The 25,282-nt window shown below is 40.2% G+C and overlaps 2 protein-coding genes across 3 annotated transcripts in view; one reads left to right on the top strand and one right to left on the bottom strand.

The window, feature by feature from the left end:
* The window catches only part of Pde9 (Phosphodiesterase 9), a 94,810-nt gene that overhangs the window by 23,675 nt on the left and 45,853 nt on the right, over window positions 1-25,282 (bottom strand). For both annotated transcript variants that reach the window (XM_064132854.1, XM_064132855.1), the window contains exon 3: window positions 6,260-6,760. In XM_064132854.1, coding sequence (XP_063988924.1) covers window positions 6,260-6,392 — 133 coding nt within the window. In that variant the 5' untranslated portion in view covers window positions 6,393-6,760. The remainder of the gene's footprint in view (window positions 1-6,259; window positions 6,761-25,282) is intronic.
* Window positions 19,949-24,238, top strand: LOC135168556 (cytochrome P450 6k1-like). Its single transcript, XM_064132863.1, has 5 exons — window positions 19,949-20,566; window positions 20,782-21,153; window positions 21,498-21,682; window positions 21,821-22,109; window positions 22,234-24,238. Exons 1-5 carry the CDS (start codon window positions 20,050-20,052, stop codon window positions 22,404-22,406), a joined length of 1,536 nt encoding a protein of 511 aa, XP_063988933.1. The 5' UTR covers window positions 19,949-20,049; the 3' UTR covers window positions 22,407-24,238.

The following is a 25,282-nucleotide window of genomic DNA, read 5'->3' as shown; positions in this document are numbered from 1 at the left end:
GCCCCGGGTGTTTGTCCTAGTTTATGCTGCAGAATTATTGGTAATTATTCTCGAATAAGTGCGGAATTACCCGTCCCCGGATAAATAACCAAACGTGACTGATCTTTTAGTGCTTTTCAATCCCAATAACAATCGAATGTTAAACGAACATTTTAGGAAAAAAACTGTTCTTTTGATGTCTTCCCTTTTGTTTCCACTTTAGCCCTCACACTAGACCGCGCAACTGAAACTCCGCATAAGTCCTTAAACAGCAATTTATATGCGAGTTAATACTCACACTGGGGGGATGTGAATTATTTTCTAAAGTGTGCGGGTAAGCGCCGGTGTTTACGTATGTTTGATTGAAAAACTTTGTCCACGTTTTGGACTGCTCAGGATATTCGGGGTTTCTGAGGGAAGTTTGAGGAGCCCTTCATCAAAATTCGGGGCATTGAATGAAGAGGGCATTCAAAATTTACGAAAATTGCGAACGAAAGGGAAAAAATCTATTGATTAATCAAATTAACATATGACTTGATCAGAAATTTTTCAATTCATTTTATCAATTTTTATTGTCCGTAGAAGTTCCCTTCGGTCATAAAATCGATAAATACATTTTATCGATGATGCATGATGAAATTTGTCTCCAAGAAATTGAATAATCCTTTAAATCCCTCCAATGCACGTCGTAAACTGGAAATGTTCATTTAACTTCGAGTTTACCAAGTGAATTCTACTCGGAATCGATTCAATACTGGAGACTAGGAGCGGCGTTCTGGCTCCAGTGGGCATATTTACGAGGCTCTCGTGTCAGTGACAACAAACGAGCGAGAAACAAACATACAGTTGTACCTGGAGAAGGTTTCCATCGATTGCGACATCGAGGAGAATAGCAGTAATTAACGGTAAGTAACATCTAGGCTGAGAGGGATGTGATAGGGTATTGTCCTTCAGGGCTTAGCCGTCACTGGCGTCGGAGAGACACTTGTGCTACAGTAGTTCAGTTGACCTTGAAGCTGAACTACGTAGTTCGGCGAATGCCTAGGCAGCCTGAAGGACCACCCACGATTATGTTACCAAGAAAACTCTGAGTTTCCTGGCTAATAATTTACTAATTAAATTTTTCTTAATTTTTAGTAAGTCATTAGGATCTTGGACGAGGGCGTGACCTGAGGATTTCATTTTTCATCAACTGCAGCGACATGTGACTTCAGACTAATTGTTTCGATATAAAACAAGTCGGTAATTTTACGGGAATTGAGAGGACTGATCTATTTTCTCGGATAATTGATGATGAGAAAGAGCGCAGTAGAAAAAATATCCGCAGACTCCCTAGAGTCCCAGCTAACTCCTCGTCATGTTATATCTTGTCCGGTGCTTTCATTGGCTCTAATGGAATAATGGTACGTGAATCATGGGTGTACGATGTACAATTACAGTTTTTTATTGCTGGACCAGCTCAATTTATTCATTATTTTGTTGAGGCCAATATCATTGCTCTGCGGTGGCCAACTGTGTGTATATCATCATGAACTACATGGGATATGTCCATCATACCCAGAAATATGATTTATCTAGTTGTGAATGATGAATAATTTTATTCTGATTTTTTCCCTTGTATCATGGGCTGATAGTCATCCTCGCATTTGTTTCAAAATAGAGTACCACGAAAAATGTTTGAATTGTCATTAAAAGGAATACATTGAATGGAAAATTGAGACATTATTTGAAGTATTCCCGGCACAGAATTATTTAATCAAAAAACATTAGAGGAAAATCATGAATTTAATGAAAAACGTGACTCTTGTAATTTTATCAGAAAATTTTCCCTCCGTGGAAAAGGCGTAGCTCCCTAATCACGTTATGTTCTTTATTAATGATTAAGCTAATGTGATTAATGGAGTCGGTGTACGATCGGGTGAGAAAAAAAATTGAAGACATTTTACGTCAGTTTTGTCTAACAACACGGGAAAAACAAATGGTGGGATGAATAAGCTCACTTCACCGTGGAAATAATGAAAATTTTTTCCGCCGCGATGCAGTCTTGCCGGTAGTTTTTTTTACCTTTATTTTTAGTTTGTGTACAACCGCAATGGAAAAAAAACGCTTCTCCAATGGGAATTATACTGCGAGCACAAAGAGGCGGAGGGACAGAATAGAAGTGTCATCCAGATTTTTTTTTTTCCTGTACACTTTTTTTCAAATTTTTTTATTGCAACTTTTTAAGGGAAAATAGTGGAGGGCTGTAATCCCCAAGGGGTGGGAGTCTCAACTCGGTACAATGGAGGTTTATTTTTGCTCTTGTTTACCCGACGACATCTGCAATTTCGTACCAATAATAACTCGATCCCGGCACTGCTGATGACCAATTATTGGTCGCCCACATCGACTCATTGTTTCCAAGCTTTTCTCGAGTAAAAATAAACGTTCACCGATGTAGTTTGCCTGTTTATTTTTTGTTCCCGAGGGCTATTGAACTTCAGAGTGATTTGATTTCTGAGGTTATTGAGTCATTATCAGACATACAGGGGATTACTTTAAAATTAAAAATAAATTTTTTGGTTATCGATCAATTCGTACAACAATGAATGACTCTAGATTGCAATAAAATGTTCTCATAATAAAATCTCACGCATGGGGGATGAAATATGAATTAACTCATAAGATTCCGACGTATTTATTTAAAAGAGGAATCTCCATTACAGTGTGATTAATTCCCTGAATTAATTCCGCTGATTCATGGCTGTGCTAAATAACAAAAGAGCCTAAATGTTTCATATTTTCATCAGTTGGACTTCACTCAACTCATCCTCGTCCCTCACCAAGGATTCATGAATGTTTGACAGTCTCCTGAGGGGTGGTTTCTATGACTAGCCTCCAACTAAAGACATCATAATTTTTCTAGCAACTCATCGTACTTCCTGATCTACCGCCCCCGTTAACTTCTCCAAAAATTACGGAGAAAGTTCCACAATATAAAAATCTCTATCGCGCCGTTCATGTAACTTTCCCACCGAGTGGAAATGTGTGCGGAGGGTGAACAACCCGTGAGAGTGGCTCTAATGGAATCTTTCGGGGTAGTTGAGGATATTCCACTCCCCGCCATGTCCATCGATTCCAACGGATTTGTTCCCACCGATGCTTAGGGGCAGTGACACCCACTTCCCCACTGACGGAAGACGCAATTTTACCGCAAAAATGAAATGTATTCCGTACTTTTCTGAATATAATTTTTTTTTTCTGCGCATGAGAGAAGACCGAGTGATGGTGTTCTAGTATCGACCCCATTGTATCACAAAATTCCCGTACTCCCTCCATTTTTCCCCCTTTTTCAAGCGATGGTCGCCATGAATATGCATATCCTGTAATTCCCCGGCTGTATGTACGAAAACTCCCTCCGGTATTTTCGAATTTTCGCGGGCTCTATACGATGGGAATCGTCAGTGCCACAGAGAGTGGCTTTTGGCCCTCAATTTCCCGTTTTTTTTACCCCTACCCCTATTCCCTCAACCCCGAGTGAAGGCATCACCCGCTACTCTCGCTCCCAGCGGTCCTGTCTCGATTGTTGTTTCCCCATTTATTCACAAGTCCATCAAAATGCCCGATCGAACTGTTCCGAAACGCATAATCAAATTAATACGAACATCCGATCGATCCACTTGTGAAGTCCCAACAAGTTGTATTTAATACCTCTAATGCTTTCAGGGATATTAATTTTAACTGGAAACATCACCGGATGGGAGAAACGAGAAAAGCCACGGGTACAGTGGTTTTTTATGTTTCCGCCAATAACAGAGGGTAGCTTTAATGAAATATCGTTGTAATACTGCTCGACCTCTCGCCGAGGTGACCCATGTTTACCACCTGATAGTCTTATTAAAAAGAAAACACTTGACATTGGCCATTATGGAACGAGCCCCGGTGTTTCTACAAGGGATGCAATAACGCACTTAACCAGGTGACCACTTGAGGTGAGGTTATTGGGTTATTACAGAATACACTGCGGAGAAAATTAAAGTAAATAGTGAGGGGTGCTTGTAAAATATCGGAGCACATATAATGAGACTTGAGTTTTCCGGCAGAATATTTTTCCTCCCGAAATTTTAAGGCTCAAGGGTTGTTGATCTCGGAGAGTAAACGAGTGGAGAATTATCTCTGTCTTCAGATACAAAAGAAATTTAATTTAATATCATTATTATTAACATGAATAGGTCTATGGATAGCCTAGAGGGGGTTGTTTGCGGTGGCTGAAGATCGAAGATCAGTCTGTGATAAATTTCCTCAGCAAGAAAAAAAGAAATCAATGGTTTTCCTGTCCACGACGTTCAACAAAATAGCAGAAAAAAAGGGCGATAAAAAAAATCAAGAAAATCTGCTTTCATCTCCGGGACCCTCGTGACCCGATTATCGCACATCAGAGGACCATGAAGAGGGAGAGGACAACCCCACATTGGCCAGCATGTCGGAGACGAAAGTAAGTGGATGAAAGCAGAAGCTGAATAAGTTGCGGGGAAAAACAGAAAATGAGAAGAGGGGGGCGAGTGGAGTTTGTACCCTCGTGGACTCAGTAAATTTTTTTTTCCAGAGGAAAGTGACCCTTGTTGAAAGGCTTTTCACTTAAGTTGAGGTACAAGCTGGGGCCGAATGTATACTCGAGTCAGCAGTTGACCGATGGAAATGAAAGAGGCGGATGAAAGAAAATCGCGTTGAGGTCTGGAAGCATTTTTTATCGGGTAGAGGATGAGTTAGGGGTGGGGAAAATTATTGCATATTGAAAAATGGAGATTTTTCTGGGCGATTATTTCAGTCGATCTGCGATTGAAGAGAAACATTGAATTTTAAAGTAGAGGAAGATATCTGATTTAATTAAAATCCCTCATTTAAATCGGGCATTTGAATACTATTGTTTTTTTTCAATAAATCTCGTGAAAATGTCGCAAATTCGTGATTACATCCCGTACCATCCCCTCGCCTCCCCCCAGGTTAATTAATATTTTTCAGAAATTTTGGGAGCTAATTAATTAATTAGCCTTTCAGTTTAAAAAATAAATTGAAATGAGAAATTTATAATTAAATTCTGGGGAAACTAAAGTATAATATCGTCTGCAAAACAAAATCAGCAGATTTCGAAAATCAGCAGATTGTTCCGATAAAATAAACATCTGATCCATCGACTCCCCTTCTCAATTATCCGAAGGCCTCATTTATTCCTTTCTCTCCATTGAACTGAGTGATTATCAAACGATTTGAGAAACTACGCGTAAACATTCAAGTAGTGAATCATGATTCCTCAACGCCTACATCAAGAGTGCTTGATTTTGATGGATTGTGTGCGGACGTCGTGAGGGTATGTGTCAACGGTGACTGCGAAATTTCTCTTTCATTTTTTTCGAGTACTACTAATGGATTCGAGCATGACATGGCAGTTCTTCCGAGGACAGTGTGCGCTTAGGCGGAGAAAAATGAGAGTCAAAGCTAGATGAGGATATTCATGCATCTGATCATGCAGTCATCTTTATCCAAATTTGGGAGCAAAAACCATCACATCCAAATTGTTGGTCTGGGGTAAATACCATCCTTCCATGGCTCATAATGTCGGTCCGGTGACATTTGTAAAATAGCACTGACTATAATATAAGACGATTTTTATATTCTTGTTCGTCCCTACATAACTATTTTATATCGACGCTGAGAAAAGTCCGATACTTTCACATCCCTGTAAGCTCATTTGAAGCACGGAAAAGCCATAATTTACCAAACTTCTTCCCAGAAGCTGTTCGTCCATTTTATCTAGCAAAAGTGGGGTTTCCCTAACATCCTGTCTCAGAACATTGTCATTGAGCATATGAGAGCAGTGAAACCCCATCCCAGAGTCCGTTTCGACCCTTATTTTTTTGTCTCTTAGGTCCCAAAAGTGGCCCCTTCATAATTTCCAATCTTATAAATTAATAACTTTTCTTGCCAACCACAAGTTTTCTTCACCCCCTCTTTACCGAGGAACAACCCCCTTTACTCTCACGCTTACTTGACCAGACCAGCAACCCAATAATTGTAAGGGACCCAGGTGTACCCAGGTGTACCCTGGGTCCCTTACAATTATTTCCCAACAGTTCCTCTACCATATAATAATTATCAACATTTTTTTATAAAACCCCTCGCACTTCCCTTTATCTTCAATTTTATAATTCTGAGAAATGGAGTTTGAAGTGAATGTCTACTTCAACAGCAATCAATCACATTATCCGGATTGACAACGAGATTAAAAAAATGAAAAACTCACCCTTGAGTTCTTTATTGGTGACGTGATCGGGTCGGAAGCTCGCCGTCTCCCTTCTATCCCCAACCACGAAGTAGATGTTGATGTATTCCTCATCGGTATCACCGGTGCCGTTTCTCGTATCTTCGAGGTCCATGGCCAGCCGTTTGTTGGCCGTACCAGTAGACGCTCGTACTCAACCCTCTTATCACCGACAAATGAAAGCGGTAATGGCGATTTAATTAATGACAAACAGTCAAGACTAATGTTAATGACAACGGCAACACGACGACGCTGGTGTCGGGTGATGCGCTTTACCAGCTGAGCCTTGTTGCACACCGGGCTCATCGTCGCATCGCCGTACTGGCGGCACACCGGCCACCGAGATTATCAACTGCTGGTGATTTTTTGCCCTTCCACACTTGTCTCGTTGATTTCAACAAGTAGCTGTACGGACGGGCGATTGTCAGTCCCGGTCCTGAAGGGCCTGTCAATGATTCATCGCTGATATCTGCATAGTCCATTCTGCAATGAAAAAAATATTTCCTCAGGATTATTGCGGGAAAAATTACACTTACTCGAGGGTTATTTCTTGCGTAATGCAAAAATGTAAATTTTATTCAGCCGAATAAAAAGGGATTTTTTTCTCTGTGCGGGGAGGGAATTATTTTTTTAAGAGTTTATACAAAAAGTGTTTATGAGGAGATTGATCGAAAATTTATGTTGTGAGGAAAAAAGCTACTTGAAAATCCGTTTAGCGTAGGTATAAACGATGAATGAACAGGAACGTCGACGGCGGGGAGTAGTGTAATTGAATGAGAGCCCGGCTGAAGAATAAGAGCAACGAAATACCCCCTGGGACGTGCATTTACGTGGAGTGCCCTATAAACTGATCAGTATCATCAATAAATCCATTAGCTAAATAAAATTCCGCGGTATTTTCAATTTTCCTATTATTCCTTGGAGCTTTAAATCGTAAAGAAAAAAAGCGTTATTTATTGCTGTTAATATCTAAAGATTAATTGATTTCTTCGACGAGGGCGAGAAAACAAGTAAATTCTCATTTACTTCACCTCTCATTTTTTATTGTGCGGATTTTTGTTCATTTTTTTCTATCTATTTTCGCGGGGAGACGCGACGACTCGAGAGTTAAATCACTATTTTTCATTGTACTTAGACAGCTTGAAAAATTCGCTTACGCCTCTTTAAATCGAAATAAAAAATATGATGTATGGTGGTGAAAAAAAAACATCTCGTGGATACACCGAAGGCGAGTAGATTCCACGGTTGACTAGGAATAAAACAAACTCAAGCGTGTGACAGGGTGGATGTGCCTGTTAATTAGACAACCCTGAAACTGGGTCGCAACACGTCGATGCTCACTCATTTACTCTCTACTCCCGTGTGAACGCTTCATCGAACACTCTAATTCCTCGTATTTCATCTCAATATATTAATTATCTCGCCTACATCCCATCGATCTCCCCTTTTTTCCAGCGCACGGAGAGAAGTTGGGTTAAAACCGGCGAGAAAATTGCGGAAAAGCTTACTACGCGAAAGGTAATTGTACGCGGCGAGAAATTTCCTATGAAAATTCTAGTACAAACACTGAAAAAAAATTGAGTGTAAATTTCAAAATTTTCTGGAAAATTCTCACAAGTTCGGGGAAAATTCACGTTCGGGTTAATGAAATTACTGGCAGGTAAACATTACCTTTTTCTGTATAAACCTTGCGGTGTTTTGAGGGAATTTAATTAATTTTTTAATTTAGGTCGGCAACTCTTTGATACAAATTAAATTAAAGCCTAGGAGCCACTTTATTTATTTATACGGATACTCGTGTTGCAGCAGGGGGTCTACACTGTGTGTTTTCCCTTTTAAAAACAGTTTTTAAGTTTTAATTATATCCAGGGAGGAAAAGTGGGTGAAAAAAAACCGAGAACTAAGTAAAAATGACAATACAAGTCATAATAATACGGAAAACAATGTCACATAAAATTATTGGAGGAACGAAATCAGCGATAAATAAACTCGAAAAAGTAAAATATATAAACTGTTTTAGTCATTGACTTCGTCGAAAATCAGAAACGGAAAATCCGATTTCCTTTCGCAATTACTTGACTTGTTCTGTGATTTTCCTCTGTCTTTTTTCTACGAAAGAATGAGAGCAATCGCAACAGGACGCGTCAAAATCAATTGACGAATTTCTTCTGCCAAAGGACGAGATTGACATAACGATTGAATTTCTACCTCGTTCATATCCTCGGCCATCAATATTCCGAAAAAAAAAAAAATCTCAACTTGTCGGTGATGTGATCAACGGTATTGCTCGTCGTTGGATTTTATTTTTCAAAATCGAGAGGAGGGAGAAATAAATTTGAATAACTTAATTACAGGAAAACGTCGCACTGCGCGTTCAACCGCAGCGACACATATACAACCCCCTACCCCAGCTGCAGGTGGTTAACGACGACACTGTTAAACGGATTCAAATTCACGAATATGGGTCAAGTGAATTAGAGATCACCAGAGGGAGGAGGGGGTGGATATTTTTGAATCGAGGTGCGTCATTGGTTCATGGGGATAATCGAATTGATCAATCATTTTATGGATTTGTTGCACAAAGAGAAGTGATCATTGAATTATTCTAAATCCAATCACAAAACCAAATGCTCCAAATAATGACAATTGAGATGAGAAAAAATATTTATACTTCATAAATTAAACCAGAACTCCAAAAAGATATTGTTTGTTTATTAATTCTCTAGAATCTCCATGTAGTCCTGAAATATCGTTGTACGGATGCTGTTTAATTTTCCGGATTACTAAACTCCCTTTGTTTACTCTCAGATGAAATAAAGATGAGGTAAATCAGGTGAAAAGTCAAAGCACAAGAGCAAGCAGTGGAGGGGGTTTTTCCCCCTTTGTGTAACGTCAAAGGTTGTTCACTGTCATTTCCTCTTTATGAATTCCTCTGTTTGTTCGGGCACAGTCGGAAATTTGAGGGCAAAGCTAATTAATTTCACTGGGAATTTTAGAGGCCAGAATTTACGGAAGTGCATTTAGACATTCAGTTCAATTAGCATTATCGCACAAATTCCAAGAGTATCTAATTTCAAAATTTTCCAATACAAATAGCCCCATACCCTCCAATTTGTCACACCCACCGGATTAATTTTTTTCACCCCTACTAATTATTCTAGAATATTTCCCGCCCTTTAAAATACAGTCGTTAACAATCCAAATTTTTTTTTTTGTACTCACGTTTTACGACTCTCAGTTTTGACACCGGAATGACTCAGGAAAGAAAGGAAACGTACTAACGAGTCCCGGTCACTAATAATTGTAACATCCTCATGACGGCACTCTGGTGGTGAAGGACGGGGGAGGGGGGGCAACTTCCGTTGGTGTGACAGCCCCGGGGCCCCTGAAACGAAGGAAGCTGCCAAGACGGCCTCAACGCCTACGCCTCTTGTACACAGAACACCGACTACAAAAGCCCTTTCCCTACCCCTCCTCCTCCCCCCACCCCCCTCGGCCCCTCCCACACCGCCATCTCATTGTCACACTAATACGAGAATAAGTTTCGTCATAAATTTGAGTGGTAAAGTGTCTCATAAAGTCACGAAGATATTCAAAATTCAAGGGACTTCCTATTTCTTGTTTTGTTTAGAGGGAGCTAATGTATGGTCATCGCTGTTATTGTGGATTCGAGGGCCGATCACCGGTGACTAATCTATTATTTAATAATGAGACATACGATTGCCGGGGTCTCACATTAGCGGATTGTTAGGGGTGGAGAGGCGGACTTACTGTTTTATGTAGATATTCTTCGATATTTTGCGTGGGGAATTATTGATTGGAGAATTTACTAGGCTAATCGAGAAGGAAATAGACATTGTCAATTGATTTTTAATGTATTTTGCTAGGGAACTGCCGGTCTGTTCGCTGAGAAATTTTAAATCGTTAAAAATTGTTCATTGACATTGTTAAAAAAATTCTCATCGGCCTGTGTATATACTTTTTAGGGTACCTAGTCATTTGACGCTGCCTAAGATGCATCAAATGATGCATCACTCCTGACACCTCTATTACATTAAAATCTTCATCAATTTGCCCGGTGAAATTTCAAGAATTTTCCGCTCCTATAGACATAGTGCCGACGCTCATCGCATCACTCTTTTCCTCCGCTCTCATAATTCACTCTCGTTCACTCTGGAACCCGGTTAAATTCATTTCCTCGCGGTACGGTGCACTGTTGTATACAAGCAAGTAGTATATACACGGTGCTGTGCGTCACAGCAGGAAAGCCAAATTCAAAGCGCGTCAAACCCGCGTAACTCGACACTTCAATAGTGAGATATGCGGGCTATGTGTGAATTGAATATAGGAATTAATTAACATACGACTTTGCCAAATCTCCTGACACTGAAAACCCCAGGATCGTCAAGGAGAAGCCATTATCAGTCATGTTTGCGGTATAATAAATTGCTCATGGAACATCTAATCAGTCGACTCGTTTATGTAATGAGCTATCACTTAACAAAATAGGTTCATAAATTTTCCCATATTTTCGGTTAATTCATAAGTCAAATTGAACTCCTCACCTGCACCCTTATTCAAATATTCCCCCCCCCCCATTCGCCGAACAAATCAATCGTCATCACCGCCAAAGGGCGGCGAACCCCTCAGCTTTATTAAGTGCATTTTCCGATGAAATTGTCGAGGAGGAACGACGGCTGACACATTTCTTGACCTTTCTCCCATCGCTGATATCTCGAAGGCTTTCAGGCGCCACATCCCACCTCCCCTCAACCCTCTACCTCATCCTGAAAAGGTAGTGAACTCGTAAACATCATTCCACTCGCTTGTTTTCCCTCACGAAGTGGCACCTGCACTACACGTCTAGCATCTCTCCCTTCGCCCCTCACATTCTTTTTCCCGTTCTCTCCCTCCCCCCCCCCCTTCCCCCATTTCTTCCACAAACGTAGGAGATAATTGCGGAGGAAATGCGCTGCAAAACGCGGAGGAAGAAGACGATGAGTGATGGGGGATGGAGAAGGGAGAGGAGAGAGGAGAGAGGACTCTTAACCCGACAAGAAACCTCCGACCAGCGAATAATACCTTTCATGACTACGTCGATTTTCCCTGTAAAGCCTTTTTGCTTTTCAACTTTATCTCATTCAGTGATGGTAAAGAGGTAGTGGTGCGAGGGTAATTATCACCTTGGAAACAAAGTTTTTCAGCGGATGGATGGGAATAAGAAGTGTAAGGGGGTGAATTAATGAAAAAGTTGTGTGGAGGGGTGAGAACGGAACAGGTGGTGAGTTTTCAACAGAACAAAAAGATTTGCGGATTATCTCGGATGTTTATTTTTAGTAGAAGAATGTCGAGAAAAACGTTTTCAAACGCGTACGCGGACGAAGGGGTCGGATAAACATTCGGGATTTGTAGAAAAACCGAATTTTTTAATTAATCGTGACCGAAAAAATGCAGTAAATGTCAAAAAACTTAAATACCACGTGGTCTATTGACGTGAGTTACATCTTCAGAAAAAATCCCATCGGTTGAGAAATTTTTTTATGTCATTGTTTTTTTAAAAAAACAATTTTTATCACGAAGAACTTCACATACAATTTAAAGATTAGATGGAAGGTGAGAGTTTTTTTTTTTTTTTCATTCAACGATTGAATTTATGGAAGGCCACATTAGATTTCTTTCCACCTCACCAGGGGTTAAATTTTCGTTTGAGCAGAGCAAATTTTCCGATATCTCCCCATTACTCCGGATTCAGGTACCGCTGGGATATTGCGTAATCCACTCTGCGGTTTACGTGAACAAACGTGCGATGCAGTCCTCCCACAAACATACACAAACACTAAATAATTTCATGCATTAGCATATTAAAAGAGGGGGCGTTAGTCATGAACGAAAAAATTTTTCTCCTATAATATTAATATAATTCAATGATTAACTTGTCTGATGTTAATTAAAATCGTTGCTGGCACGAGGGAGTATTTATATTTCATCGTAAATATACACCTCGTGGATTTTAATATTACACATGTGGGGAGTTACATTTCAAACAGATGGAACTCATATTCGTTATATTCATCTTTGACATTTTTCCCAACTCTCTTTCATCCTTTTTACGTCTCCACTACGACTTCATCTGCAACGCGAAACCCTTTAACACCCCAACCCGATGCATATTCAATCTTATATATTTAGCATTAGCTGTCAGGAAATCAGGGGCGAAATTCACCTCATTGTCGACGCAAAGAAAGATTTTCAATATTCAACGGAAAATTGAAAAAATTTTGAATTGCATTTTTTTTTTGGTTATCACCAATGGTAAAGCCCGACGGTTTATTGTGTACAGCGAATGGATGCGTATGATGTGGAGCAGTATAAAATTATAATGGAAAACCTGCGGGCGAAGTGAAAAAGTTCGTTTATCAACATATCCAGAGATTTTTTTTTATATTGCTGGGATAAAAATCGGTCCACAACGGTTGTAAAAGGCGATATTCAGAACCGATTCAACATCGGCGGATATTGTCATTGAACTGAAATTCTATTGACTATTCATATTCACAAAAATCCCCCATTACAATAAATTTCCAAATTTTATTTCATGATCAAATTGAATACCTCAAAATACCTCAAAATTATTCCCTTCCGTCCCTGAAAAACTAATCAGACATAACACTCATTGCGCAATTTCTACCAAATTGTTTTCTTCATCTGATTACCAACATTTCAAGCACCCGAAATTTTGTCCATAATAACATCCACTGCACTCGCTCCCCTCAAAATCCCGAAACACCCATGATATTTCACTAATCGCATACAGAATGGAATCAACGGTTGTAGCAAATCGACAACGATTAATTATCGATCTAATTGGTACAGGCGTACATTCGGATATTCATTAATACACATGTGCTGTTCTCCCGTTCATAATTTGATGATCACCGCGAGAATGCGATGGATATAAATGAATAGCCGACAACATTGTACCCAGAAACAGTTGATCAGTAGAGTGTAACAGTACGACAATAACCAAATTTACCCTCCCTTCACTGGCACTCGTCATCTCATTCCAACAATGCACTGTTATAATCTCGTCACACAGAATTGGAAATGATTTTTCGTGCCATTGCACTCGACTTATCGACCATTTTGCCTGTACTCGATATTTCGCGATAGGAAAAAAATTCTATTATCCTCTGTGAAGTGCATTTCAGTTTTCCAATTTTCCTGGACAATAGTGACTTCAACAAATACAAGGACTGGATGAACATATTTTTTGTTTATTGTTTATTTATTTACGGTATTATTTTACGCGAGGGAAAAGTATTTTTAATCTCGTTCGGAGGCTTTCATTTACGCACTGAAGCCCAAAAAAATTGCTGTAACGCAATTAATTTTTTCCTCTCATGCGACTGACCCCTGATTGGTCAATACAAACACCATGTGCACATATTTGCGGCGGGAAATTCAAATACAATAGGGCGGAGCGGGCAGTCGTTGTCGTTACACAAGAATCTGAAGTCCGTTAACTACTCAACTACTCCATTAAAAACTACGTAAATTCGGAGTTAAACCATTTAATTTGAATTCTTGAAGAATCCATGTCTCGTAAAGGAGACGCAGAGCATTAAGAACCTTTCCGTGAGTCTCTCTGAACACCTACTTCTAAAGTAGGATGACTCATAGCAGTGGAATTTATATTGTGTCAGCTAGCTCACGAAAAAGGACGACTTCGCACCTCGTAACACTCGTATAAATTCGATTTTACGAGAGCGACTTTATTGAACATTTTTCCCGTAACAAACTCGTAAAGCTAAACCACCTCAGTAATAATCTGAGGTGAACTGGGGAATTTGGAATAAGACCAGATTTTCTAATGTCGATCTTTGAAATTATTTTTCAGCCTTTCTCCTCCCGTAAACAAACGGATGTCGTTAATCCAGTCATGTTCATGTTATCCTTATGTCAACGGCTTTCACCTCTCGACGCATTATCACTGAAATGGTTGATCAGCGTCATCAAACGCACCACGAGATACTGCAAACCTGGCAAATCCTTCACGATTATTCGGGTGGTGGTACGACTACTATTCAGAACCAAGTATGACCCTTTATTTTACGATTCAGCGGCTCGTTTCCAGTATTCCACTGTGTTCCACTAGTCGACACAAGCTCCAATAGTAACTTGCTGTTATATTACACGTCAAACTCGGCTGTAATGGCCTTCGATGGGCGTCTCCTTTGAGTCGGACGCGTTATATCGATTTGTGGTTTATGACGACGGTAGACCGAGTTTGGCAGCTACCGCAAGATTGAACCACGTGAGGCGATTTATTGGAGTGCATGAATGTGGGAAAATTCATTCCCTAATTTGTCGTAGTACAACTAATATAGATGTCCATCAAAAGTCCTCAGGAAGACGGAAGAGATGGAGGGACAATGGAAAGAACGAAAGTATTAGGTGACCATCTCAAAAAGTCCTTATTCCACATGTTGTAATTAAAATACCGTTTCGTACTCGTTTGAAAAGATTTTTGCACTCGTGTGATTAGATCAGATGATTTGGGAGTAGTAATTTCCGGTTATTCTCACTTTGGGATAACAAAAAGCTCTTGAAGACTCGGCCAGAACTACTCACACGACCGCAGAGTTCATAGAACAGAAGTGGCTAGATAAACCACCCTAAACCTGAAGTTTGTGGCCCCCACATAGTACTGTTGCAAAGTCCACTATGTAATGGGTTATTCAGTGGCATTGAGGGCACCCGGTAGCCGGCAATACTGGTCCTCGACAAATTGGAATTGCATCTAGGATTCGAGGGGTTTCTAGAGTACGTGGAATATGAAATTTCGTGACCAGAGAAGGCGTCAGGGGTTGAATCATGAAAGGATAGGTGAATTTCAACTCATAGACGTGATGTATCTACTCCTTTGCATGACAACTAGACAGCAAACTAATGGCTCCAAGGGGATGTCAAACATTTCCGCCGAGTCTTGAGTCTTTACGAGATGGTTTCACTAGGAAAAAGTGGATCAACACCTGCGACGCGTCCTTTCTTTGGAAAGTTCCAATGTTTTATTTCGTGTTCGCGGATGATGGTGAATATTTGATGGCGGTCACTACCTTTTCGCGTCTTTTATATGGTGACCGCTCGTAAAATATTCCTGTTGATCGTAAAAGGTTAACGCAAACGCACACCGTAAATATTGACGGAAAAATCGAAATGATTTGAGAGCACACGTAGTACCTACCGCTTCGGTTAACCTTGGTGTAGCAAGGTCAGGTTTTTATTAACCCCTTGAAGAGAGCATGTGGCTCGACCTTCCCACGCAATAGAAGGGGAGTGAATTCGGGAGGTGTATATTAGGGTTTTTTTCCGCTGATTCGCAATCTTGATGGAAATGGGAGCAAAAAAAATGTTTTCGGTATCTCTTGAGTAGTTAACCGAACTCATCGTGAAACATTTGGTTGATTTATCTCGGGTGAAATCTGCCAGTGGCTGAACGAGTGAGATTTTAGATACACCCACCCTTCTTGAGACCAAAGGTTGAAGATCTACTCGATGGAGTAATAAATCGGTGGAGAGGTAGCAAAAAGTCTTGAACAAAACGCTGGTTTCATCGATGAGGCGCGATAGCAATCCATTGGTAATTAGGAAAGAAGAACATTTTGTATTTTCTTAAGAATCGGTGAGAGAATATTCGAGAAATAGTTACGACGTTGATTGATCTGTTACAGCTTGACGTTTCGCTTAATTATTTTCGCTTGATCATGCTCCTGACGGTTCCTGGCTGCTGATTGGTGAAGCCTGTCTCAGCTGACTGGCATGTTGATTGTCCACATGTTTATGCTTCATTCCTGTCATACCACAATTCGCCGGTAGATGGCCAGCATTTTCCAAAATTGAAATACATCCGCAAATTGAATTACCCCGATCAAAAATCATCCATCCTGACCGAGACTATTGGAATCACTCATCACCCCTCTCTACCCTTCCGGATTCCACTTCAACCCAATTTCACGGTGACACACATCTGAATAGCAGTGCTATGCGTTAATTACACAACGCTTCACCAACATCTACATAGTCACCGTTTATCCGATGAACGCCTGGCGCAAATGATTTGACACCTTCAAGTATAGTAATTTCCGCATCAAACTTTATCAACTCCTTCTCTCGAAAACTTTCCGGTAATTGCACCATGTAATGAAGACACGATGGGAATACATAATGGGACTCAACAATGTTGGCATCGATAAATGACAATTCTGGGGAAACATTGGCCTGGATTTTGTTGGTGTGCCAAAACTAGCCGCCATTCGTGTTAATTGAAGTTCGTTCAACAATCGCCGTACCATTGAACACAATCGTACCGTGTACGATAATCGGTGACATGGAATTAGTATAATTGCATTATCTCGAGTGCCATTAACCTAGACATTAAATACCCTTTTGTTTTCATTACGTATAATACGAGTGCTATTAATTATTCGAGATGTGTTTATTCTGTGCTATTTTTATTTTGTGGGGATGAAAAGAAAAATTGAAACATCTTCAGAGAGAAAGACATTTCCTGGAATTCCATAAAATCCACTGACTCCAAAAAATTCAATATTATCTAATCGTTAATTAATTTTTGAATAGATGAAGTGGTTCGTGGAAATTTCGATCTTTTCCTCATCTGCCCCACCCCTAAACTTACTAGGGAAGTTCCTCTGTAACCCCTGAAGACAATATATGTATTATGAACTCTCAATATCTTTGAATTCTCGAGTGACTGACCCTCACGTCCTTCCAAGGCAATAGAAACCTCTCAACCGTCAGTCATAAACGACGAATCTGATTCCTGGCTTTTACGTTCCCCACGAGACCGAGCATTTCCGCAATTTAGCCTCGAAAGACTCATCCTTTCTGCTCTCCCCTTAGCGCCAGAGGGTTCATAACTACACGTGTGATACCAGACTGTCGTCAGACAACATCGCCCACGATAGCTCAACCGTAGGAGCCACACATGTGTCCCCAGAGTCATCCCCCTTTCCGCAGCTCTAGTGCAAAAAGCTTTTCCCCATCGAGCTTCATAAATTTGCACAATCCCCTGGGCATCGGTTGCGCCCGGTACTTCCTCGTTACTCGTTCGAGATGGTCGACATTTCACGTGGGCGAGTGAAATACAAACGGGTCAAAGTCCCTGGGTAATTGAAGATCATATTTCGGTAATTAGTGCACAGGGTCTTGATGATTGTTTTGCACCAACGCCTTGAGTCAGATGCTCAGGGGAGTGTGCACAGACCACAGCTAGAGAGAGCTACACGAAGATGAATAATTTGCAAAAATTATACTTTATCGTGTGGTAAATGTACATGTTGGGAAATTAGAACACAGCTCTTTTGTTTTACTTCAAAAATCACTCGCCGAGGTTTATGATGTGGTTGAAAGTCTCCAGAAAGAGACTGATTTATGATCTGTTGTGCTCCGAACTTGAGAGCATTGTAATCCTTACCAGATGTGGTATTCAAAGGAAACTCTGTCCTTTGGAGTCATAAACGTTCTCTTGTTTTTACCTTAGTAAAGTTTTTCATATGGTAAAAAAGTCTCTGGACTCCAATCCTCTAGGTCAGTCGTGCCTTCCTCGTGTCAGTAATACAGAGTTCTAATTAAAGTATTTGATTGTGTTGCTACATTTATTTATATATTTTTACCCATATCCCAATAGTACATTTTCAGAAATTATTGATATATCATCGTAGAAGGTCTTAGATATTTATTTATTGAGAGTGCATGGTATGTGTGGACAAAAATTAAACGTCTGTTATAGCTCTGTTTAGTCCATGTCAGTATTTTATAGTTTTTCTCCGACCAGTGCCGGAGTGTTTAGAATAATTTTAATAAACAGAAACAAAGAAGGAAAAGAAAGAAATGAGAGGATAAGGGCCTTTTGTTGAATGGGTCCAGAGTCGGAAAACTTTGGTCACTAAGGATTAGTTCCTCTGGAGACATCATCGGAGACAGATGTACCTTCTGCGTGCGATAATAAAGAATCAAAGTTTATAGCCAAATGGTTTAATATTTTTTAGTAAATCCCTATCCATAATCCAATAATATTCTAGAGAATTCAGGTAATTCCCGTAGAGTGGAAAAAATCCGCGAATTCGAGTACTCGTTTTTTTTTGTAATCCCATCGCGTTAAGATACTCACATTCGCACCGACTGGAGTTCAGCGAAAAGCTCACCATGACTCGGACGTTGTAACGCAATTGTAGAACACTTAATTCGATAAATTAACCTCTGGCCCCGGTTGAGCTTGGGCACCATGAGGCAAAAGAGCGGCCGGGTTAAACCGCGGCAGGAAATCTCTCCAATCTGCCCTCATGCGTCTCGTTAACGAGTGTTTGTTTTCTTCCGTCCAGTGCCTCCAAGCACGGAACGAGAGATACATCCGATAGCGAGAGAAGGGAGAGAGAGAGAGAGGGAGAGAGTAGGATATCAGAATTTCAAGCTCCATAATGGAAATAGTAATTTCTCATGACACATCACAATTTTTCCCCGTCTCATTCCCTATTTGCGGATCAGATTTTCTCATCTGCGAGAGACTAACTGAACCATAAATCATGACATTCATCCGATGAGCAATCAAGGCGCAATTAAGGATACTAATTTAGCAGTTTGAAGGGAAACTGTTGTGATTTTACGCTCCTATTTATTTAATATTAATTTAAAATTTGATGAATAATTTTCAGGACAGTACGAGAAGAGATATTTTTTGTCAAAATTATTCTTTCGTTTGGTGAATCTGCATTATGTGTTTTTCGGTAAGAAATATTCCCTTGGCGGGAGTGAAGGGCTGACAAAAATGACGAAGGGTCCAGTAAAAAGTACAGACCGCGCTCTGGAAATATTCCACAGCGAATAGTGAACGATAAAAATTTCCAGACTTTCGTCGTAAAAAATTCCGAGAAAATGTTTTAACATCTCCGGGGATAGCCTTGAATGAGTAACGAGTCTCATTCGATTTCCTCTTCTTGCCGAAGCACTTTTTAATTAGACCCCCCGCAGTACCTGATGGCGAAGTTGGTCTGTAACGAGACACTAGCGCGATTTAGTTCCGAAAATTAAGGTGGAGGGACCGGAGCCATCTACTCTCATACCAACCGGTCTCTGAGCTTTCATGTTTCCCCTTTCAACTCCCCCAACCCTGCGGGATGAAAATGTTCATTCTGAGGGATCTTGGGGGTATGCTCTTACGTATACAATATGCTCTACCGGATGAATTTCAGTTTCGTATAATTAATTACGTTCCCTCGATGTTTTCATAACTGAGAATGGAAAAAAATCAAAATTTCATATGTGCAGAGGATCTGCATAATATTCTATAAAATTTCATGACGTAATAGAAAGTCTTCATGAACCCGTGACATTGTTATTACAAAGTTGGAATTTTTCCAACTTCTACGTCTCATCAGTACCAAAAATATTCATTCCGATCTGCTTCAAACGTATAATCACTCTCGGGTAATTACCAATGTTTGTATCATCGCAAATTGTAGGAAATTTTCCAGAAATACATGATTTATGTTTTTCATGTCAGTCATGCTGATGTAAAGTTGCATGTCGCGTAGCGACAGCAAGTCACGCAGGAGAAGCAGAAATGATAAATAGTTGGAAAGTTGAAGTATGTTCTTCTGTGAGCCTTCAATATCCGATCAGTTCATCCACATCATTCCGTATCAGAGGACCAAAAATTTATTTTCCGTCAAATTTCAAATGAAGCGAGTGTAAAAATGTTGTTAACTAAATACTGGAGCATTGATTTGCTCCTGGGATTTGGGGGTCTGGTGCTGCTGGCATATTTGTACATGAACCGGAGGTACAAGTACTGGAAAAAATTGGGAGTGATGCAGCCAGATCCGACTCCCTTCATCGGAAATTATGGGGATTGTTTGAGGATGAAGAAAAGCGGGGGTGAGTGGCTGCAGGACCTGTACAACTGGGGAGCTGGACTCCCTTACATCGGATTCTATGTGTTCGATCAGCCCTTCTTGCTCGTTCGTGATCCTGACTTGGTGAAGACTATTCTTGTCAAGGACTTCAACTACTTCCAGGACAGGTTCGTTCAGACCAGCCCCGAGGATCGTCTAGGGGATGCCAATCTGTTTCTTATTAAGAATCCAGCGTGGAAGTATCTGAGATCCAAGATCACGCCAATCTACACTTCAGGAAGGCTCAAGAAAATGTTTGAACTGATGATCGAAGTTGCTGATGACCTGGACACTCATATGGCTTCACTTCCCTGGGAAGGTTAGTGGATACTTGTAGGTAATATTTATTTGATGACTAGTCCAGAGTCATGGGATTTTTTGGCAGATTCATTATTCAACTAAATTCAATTACTAAATCCTTAAGTTAATCGTGAAGACAAATTGAGCAAAAAAATTAGTTGACCCAACGTTGGCTGAACATTCTCCCAGTATTACAATTGCCCATTTGGCCTTCTGTGTTGATTAATTTTTCAGGAGACAGTATTACCATTGAACTCAAAGAACTCTGTGCCAAGTACACGACAGATCTTATCGCAACCACTGCCTTTGGCCTCAAAGTCAACTCCCTCAACAATCCCGATGCTGAATTCCGACGACGTGGACGTGACATATTCAACTTCACTTTTTTCAGAAATATCGAAGTGTCGAGTATGTTTTTCGCTCCACACCTTGCTAAACCCCTCAAGTTCAAGTTCTTCTCACCGGATAATTCAAATTTCCTGAGAACTGCGGTGTGGGATACACTCAACGAGAGGGAACGCTCGGGGATCAAGAGGGGTGATCTCATTGATCTACTCCTCGAGTTGAGGAAAACACAGACACCTGGGCCTGAGAAAGAATTGTTCGGTAGTAATATTTGAATTTTTCAAATACTCCTCACCAGTTTTCATTATGCAATCACTCACATAAAATGCGAGTCATGTTGCTAAAAAAACAACGACAGAAATACTTGTTCACAAAATTGCTTGAGATTTTTCTTACAATTTTCTTTCCACGTGGTTTTTACATAACTATTGTACAGGAAAAAACACTATTTTCATTCTTCTACTGAATTTCCAGTTCGTTCTGATTAAAAATCTCTAGGCATTAATTTCAATACCTGCGATTCTACAGATTTTTTTTCTTCGGTTTGATAATGAAAAGTTTTGGTCTCTCTCTGCAGTTTAATTTTGTTAATTATTAATTTTCAGATTTTGATGGAGATAATGTGGTTGCCCAAGCGGCGGTATTCTTCACCGCTGGCTACGAGACATCAGGCACAACTCTGAGCTTTACACTTTATGAATTAGCGGTTAATAAAGACGTGCAGATAAAAGCGAGAGCTGAAATTCTGAACGCTCTTAAGGCCACCAACGGAGTAATAACTTACGATATGGTGAGTTAGGAGTTGATAAAAAAAAATCAAGGTACCTTGTTTCACTCAGTTAAATGGAGGTTTTTAGGCTTCGAGGTATAGAATATCGTATGCAATAAGGCAGTAAAATTATTTATCGATTCTCGAATTGCTTCAAAGGTATCGGAACTGGCATATTTGGACATGATCGTCTCCGAGACCCTTCGCAAATACCCACCATTACCAGTCCTAGATAGAGTAGCAGCGCAGGATTACAAAGTTCCGAACTCTAAGTTAGTTCTTAAAAAAGGAACTCCCATTTACATCTCAGTATTTGGATCCCACTACGACCCCCAGTATTTCCCCAGCCCTCTGAAGTACGACCCCGAGCGATTCAGCGCGGAGAATAAGAAGGCGAGAACATCCGGAGTTTATCTGCCCTTCGGTGATGGCCCTCATGCTTGTATTGGTAAATTTATCAATTATTCCTCGGAATGCTCTAGTGATATGACACTACGAGTCAATTAAGTTGTGAATTTACAAATTCATAATTTTATAAATTTTACAAATTGCATAATTGAATCATATTCTAGGCCTGAGACTTGGTCTTCTGCAAGTGAAGTTGGGTCTTATCGAATTGCTCCAGAAATTTGAATTTTCCCCGTGTGCGGAGACCCTCATTCCCATGCGACTCAACCCCAAAGCCTTCATAACAGCATCGGATGGTGGAATATTTCTGAAAGTCCGAAAGATCTCCGCAAAGTAAAATAAAAAAAAGTCTTTCAGTTTCTGTGCGAATGGAAGGGCAGATCATTACTTTGTGAATTACGTGAAGGTGAATTCCCTGACGATGACGACCAAGCATTAAATTATTGACATTTATACGAAAATAAAAGCATATAATAGTGAAGAAGAAATTACTGGAAAATTGAGAAACTACCCCTTTCGTGATACAATTCCAGTCGACAAATCACGATGCTCTCTCATCCTGACGTGATAAACGATTTCTCAAGCACAAGGAATACTTCTAATTAAATTATTTCTCCCTCAATGTTCAATTAAAGATCTGTACAGTGACGCATAACGCTGCAATATCATCGAATCCATCGAATAGATTGGAGATGCGTCAGGATAGGAATAATAGACACACAGTCGGGTGAATTCTATTTTTATGTACGTGAGTGAGGAGAACAGAGGGTGACTATTCAAAGAGAGACGAGGGCGTAGAGATCGAGGTCGAGATGTGAGTTGAGGATTTCACCCGAATCGAATTATCGATTCCATCAAGACTCGGCTACTTCAGACTCCATCAGCCATTTTACCTCCTACCAAATGCCTCTTGTTGCTTCACCAATGTTAAGACTCGGGGCTGATTTGGTGAGAATAGACCACGGGATTCCCGATGGAATTTATCACGTCCCAGTGGTATGTAAACGCTTCCGAAATCACGACAACTGATAGCTGCTGTTGAAACTGAAATTGGGGTGAATACCCTACGACCTGCATTCTAGTGTTTCATCAGCACAAAGAAATAACAAATAATATTTCCAGCGGAAGTTTTAAATGAAAAAAATCACCCCTCAGTTATTCTAAGTTAACGAGAATTGTCCTTAAAATTCGAGTAATTAGCCCTTCAATTAAAAAGCAGGAGTCTCTCAAGCAACTCATTGCAATTCTAATGACTACGGTAAAAGGGCGCCTCGGAGATTTCAAACGATCTGAAACTTCGGGCTTCGAGGAGTTTTCCGTGTCGCACGAGTTTACGGTGCACTATGTGCCTCTCTTACTTCCCTAATGCCTGAAATCTTCTCACTTTGATATCCCCCCCACCCCCATACTGCTACACCAGTCACTCGTGGGACTTCGATACTAAGTAGTGTTTCCGTTTAACTGGAACGGAGATAACACCGTGTGTATCCCACGACACTTCCGGGATATTCACTTCTGGATAATTTTAGAAACTTCTGCCGGGGGAATTCCCAGAAAATTCATAGAGTTTAGGGTAATATTTCCACCCCTGGAGGACAATAAAATAATTTCAATTGAAAAATATTTTAAAACCGCAATAATTAGTCATTTTATCGAAAAATTCACCCAACATTTCACGTAATTTTCCCACTAAGTTTATCGCTACGAAATAAAATACTGAGGTATTTCGAGTGGAAGTTATTTTCATGATAAATCAATCAATCATAAGTCAAGATATCGATTAGTGAGAATTTGTGAAAGTTTTGGGATTAGATATGACGGAAACATCTGCGACAGTGTCTCACACTCCAATTTACACCCTTGGGTGGAATGAAAGCGTTCATTTATACTCGCCCCATGTATTTTCACACTGAATTGACGGAGGGATGAATAGGGTAAGGCTACTCGATACGTCTCGGACGAACTCGCGAAAACAATGGGGTATAGTTCAATTATCCACTCGATTTTATCGAATACACTGTCCGTGGTGCATCGATAACGCCCGCAGAGAACTACTTTCTAAAGGGCGATCAGCGTTGAGTGAAGGGAGGTGTTTTCCACCAAAATATTTAGATTTCATTCATTTACTTTTATTTTCCCAAGATGTTAATAAATAATCATGAATTATGATTCTATGACATTGTTAATTACTGCTGATGCTAAAATAATGAGGAAAAAAAATCTGAAACCGCTTTGTTTTCAGTCAATTTTTGTTCCTCAAAAAAATAAATCGAAATGACAAAAAAAACTTATATATTTCAAACTTTCGTCAGGAGTTTGTCATAAATGAAAGGCGTCGACTGAACGATACACCAGGTCCATTAGATTTTAATGTTTTATTTTACACTTCACCTTTAACTCTCCGCACACACTTAACCCTTTCCATTTGACATTCGACATTTCATTCTTGACTAATCCCACGCATTTAATTTAGTGTTTACACGCGAGGGAACGTTGCAAAAATATATCTCATAATTTATTAACTAATAATCCCGACCTCGCAATGATTAAATTGAATAGTACATTAAATAAAATTCTCCCATTGGACAGCAAAACTAAAAACAAACATAAAATTGAAATTATCTCAAGAATATCCCCTAGCATTCCCCAGTGACCGACGTATTGTCCTGCTTGATACGGTAACGGTATTTGCGGAACACTCGAGTGGAAGGTTAGTGTACAGGGAATTCGCTCGTGTCCAAGTGGCTCCCCAGGAATAAGCTGTCTGGCAGCGGCATATGCGCACCATTCCTCCAACTACCCCAGCGAAAATTCTAACCCCCCCAATGCACCTGGCGAGTAGAGGTCAGTCAAGAAAAGGTAAGTGCCCAGGTGGAGATGAATTCTTGGACGAGAACTGATACCAATGGCCACTTCCCCCAAAATCATGATGATGAAGGGGCCGGGGGGAGAGGGACAGGCCATGACTCGTGTTTCTGGCTCGTGTACATCTCGAGAGTTCTGGTGATAGTGTCCTCATGTTTTCGAGGATCAAGTTGCACTGGAGCAGTTTGAGGACCACTTCAGTGTGCGTTAGTGGATCCCAGTGATATATTTGGCTGTTCGTACGCAATTAATTTATCCTTTGATATATTTCGGTGATTATGAGGGAATTGGAGAGGAGTTTGAAATTTATGATAATATCATTTTGTAAGTGCCCCTAAAACGGTGGCC

Source organism: Diachasmimorpha longicaudata, chromosome 13 (assembly GCF_034640455.1).
Source record: "Diachasmimorpha longicaudata isolate KC_UGA_2023 chromosome 13, iyDiaLong2, whole genome shotgun sequence".
In the NCBI taxonomy this organism is placed as follows: domain Eukaryota; kingdom Metazoa; phylum Arthropoda; class Insecta; order Hymenoptera; family Braconidae; genus Diachasmimorpha; species Diachasmimorpha longicaudata.
Note: the sequence above shows the minus strand (reverse complement) of the source record. Positions and strands in the feature narration are given on the sequence as shown.

What these genes read in the sequence shown, in the direction of transcription:
- LOC135168556 (XM_064132863.1), top strand. Translation starts at nt 20,050, where the DNA reads ATGTTGTTAACTAAATACTGGAGCATTGATTTGCTCCTGGGATTTGGG. An exon ending in GCCTGAGAAAGAATTGTTCG is followed by an intron (nt 21,154 to 21,497) that starts GTAGTAATATTT and finishes ATTAATTTTCAG; the next exon opens with ATTTTGATGGAGATAATGTG. An exon ending in GAGTAATAACTTACGATATG is followed by an intron (nt 21,683 to 21,820) that starts GTGAGTTAGGAG and finishes ATTGCTTCAAAG; the next exon opens with GTATCGGAACTGGCATATTT.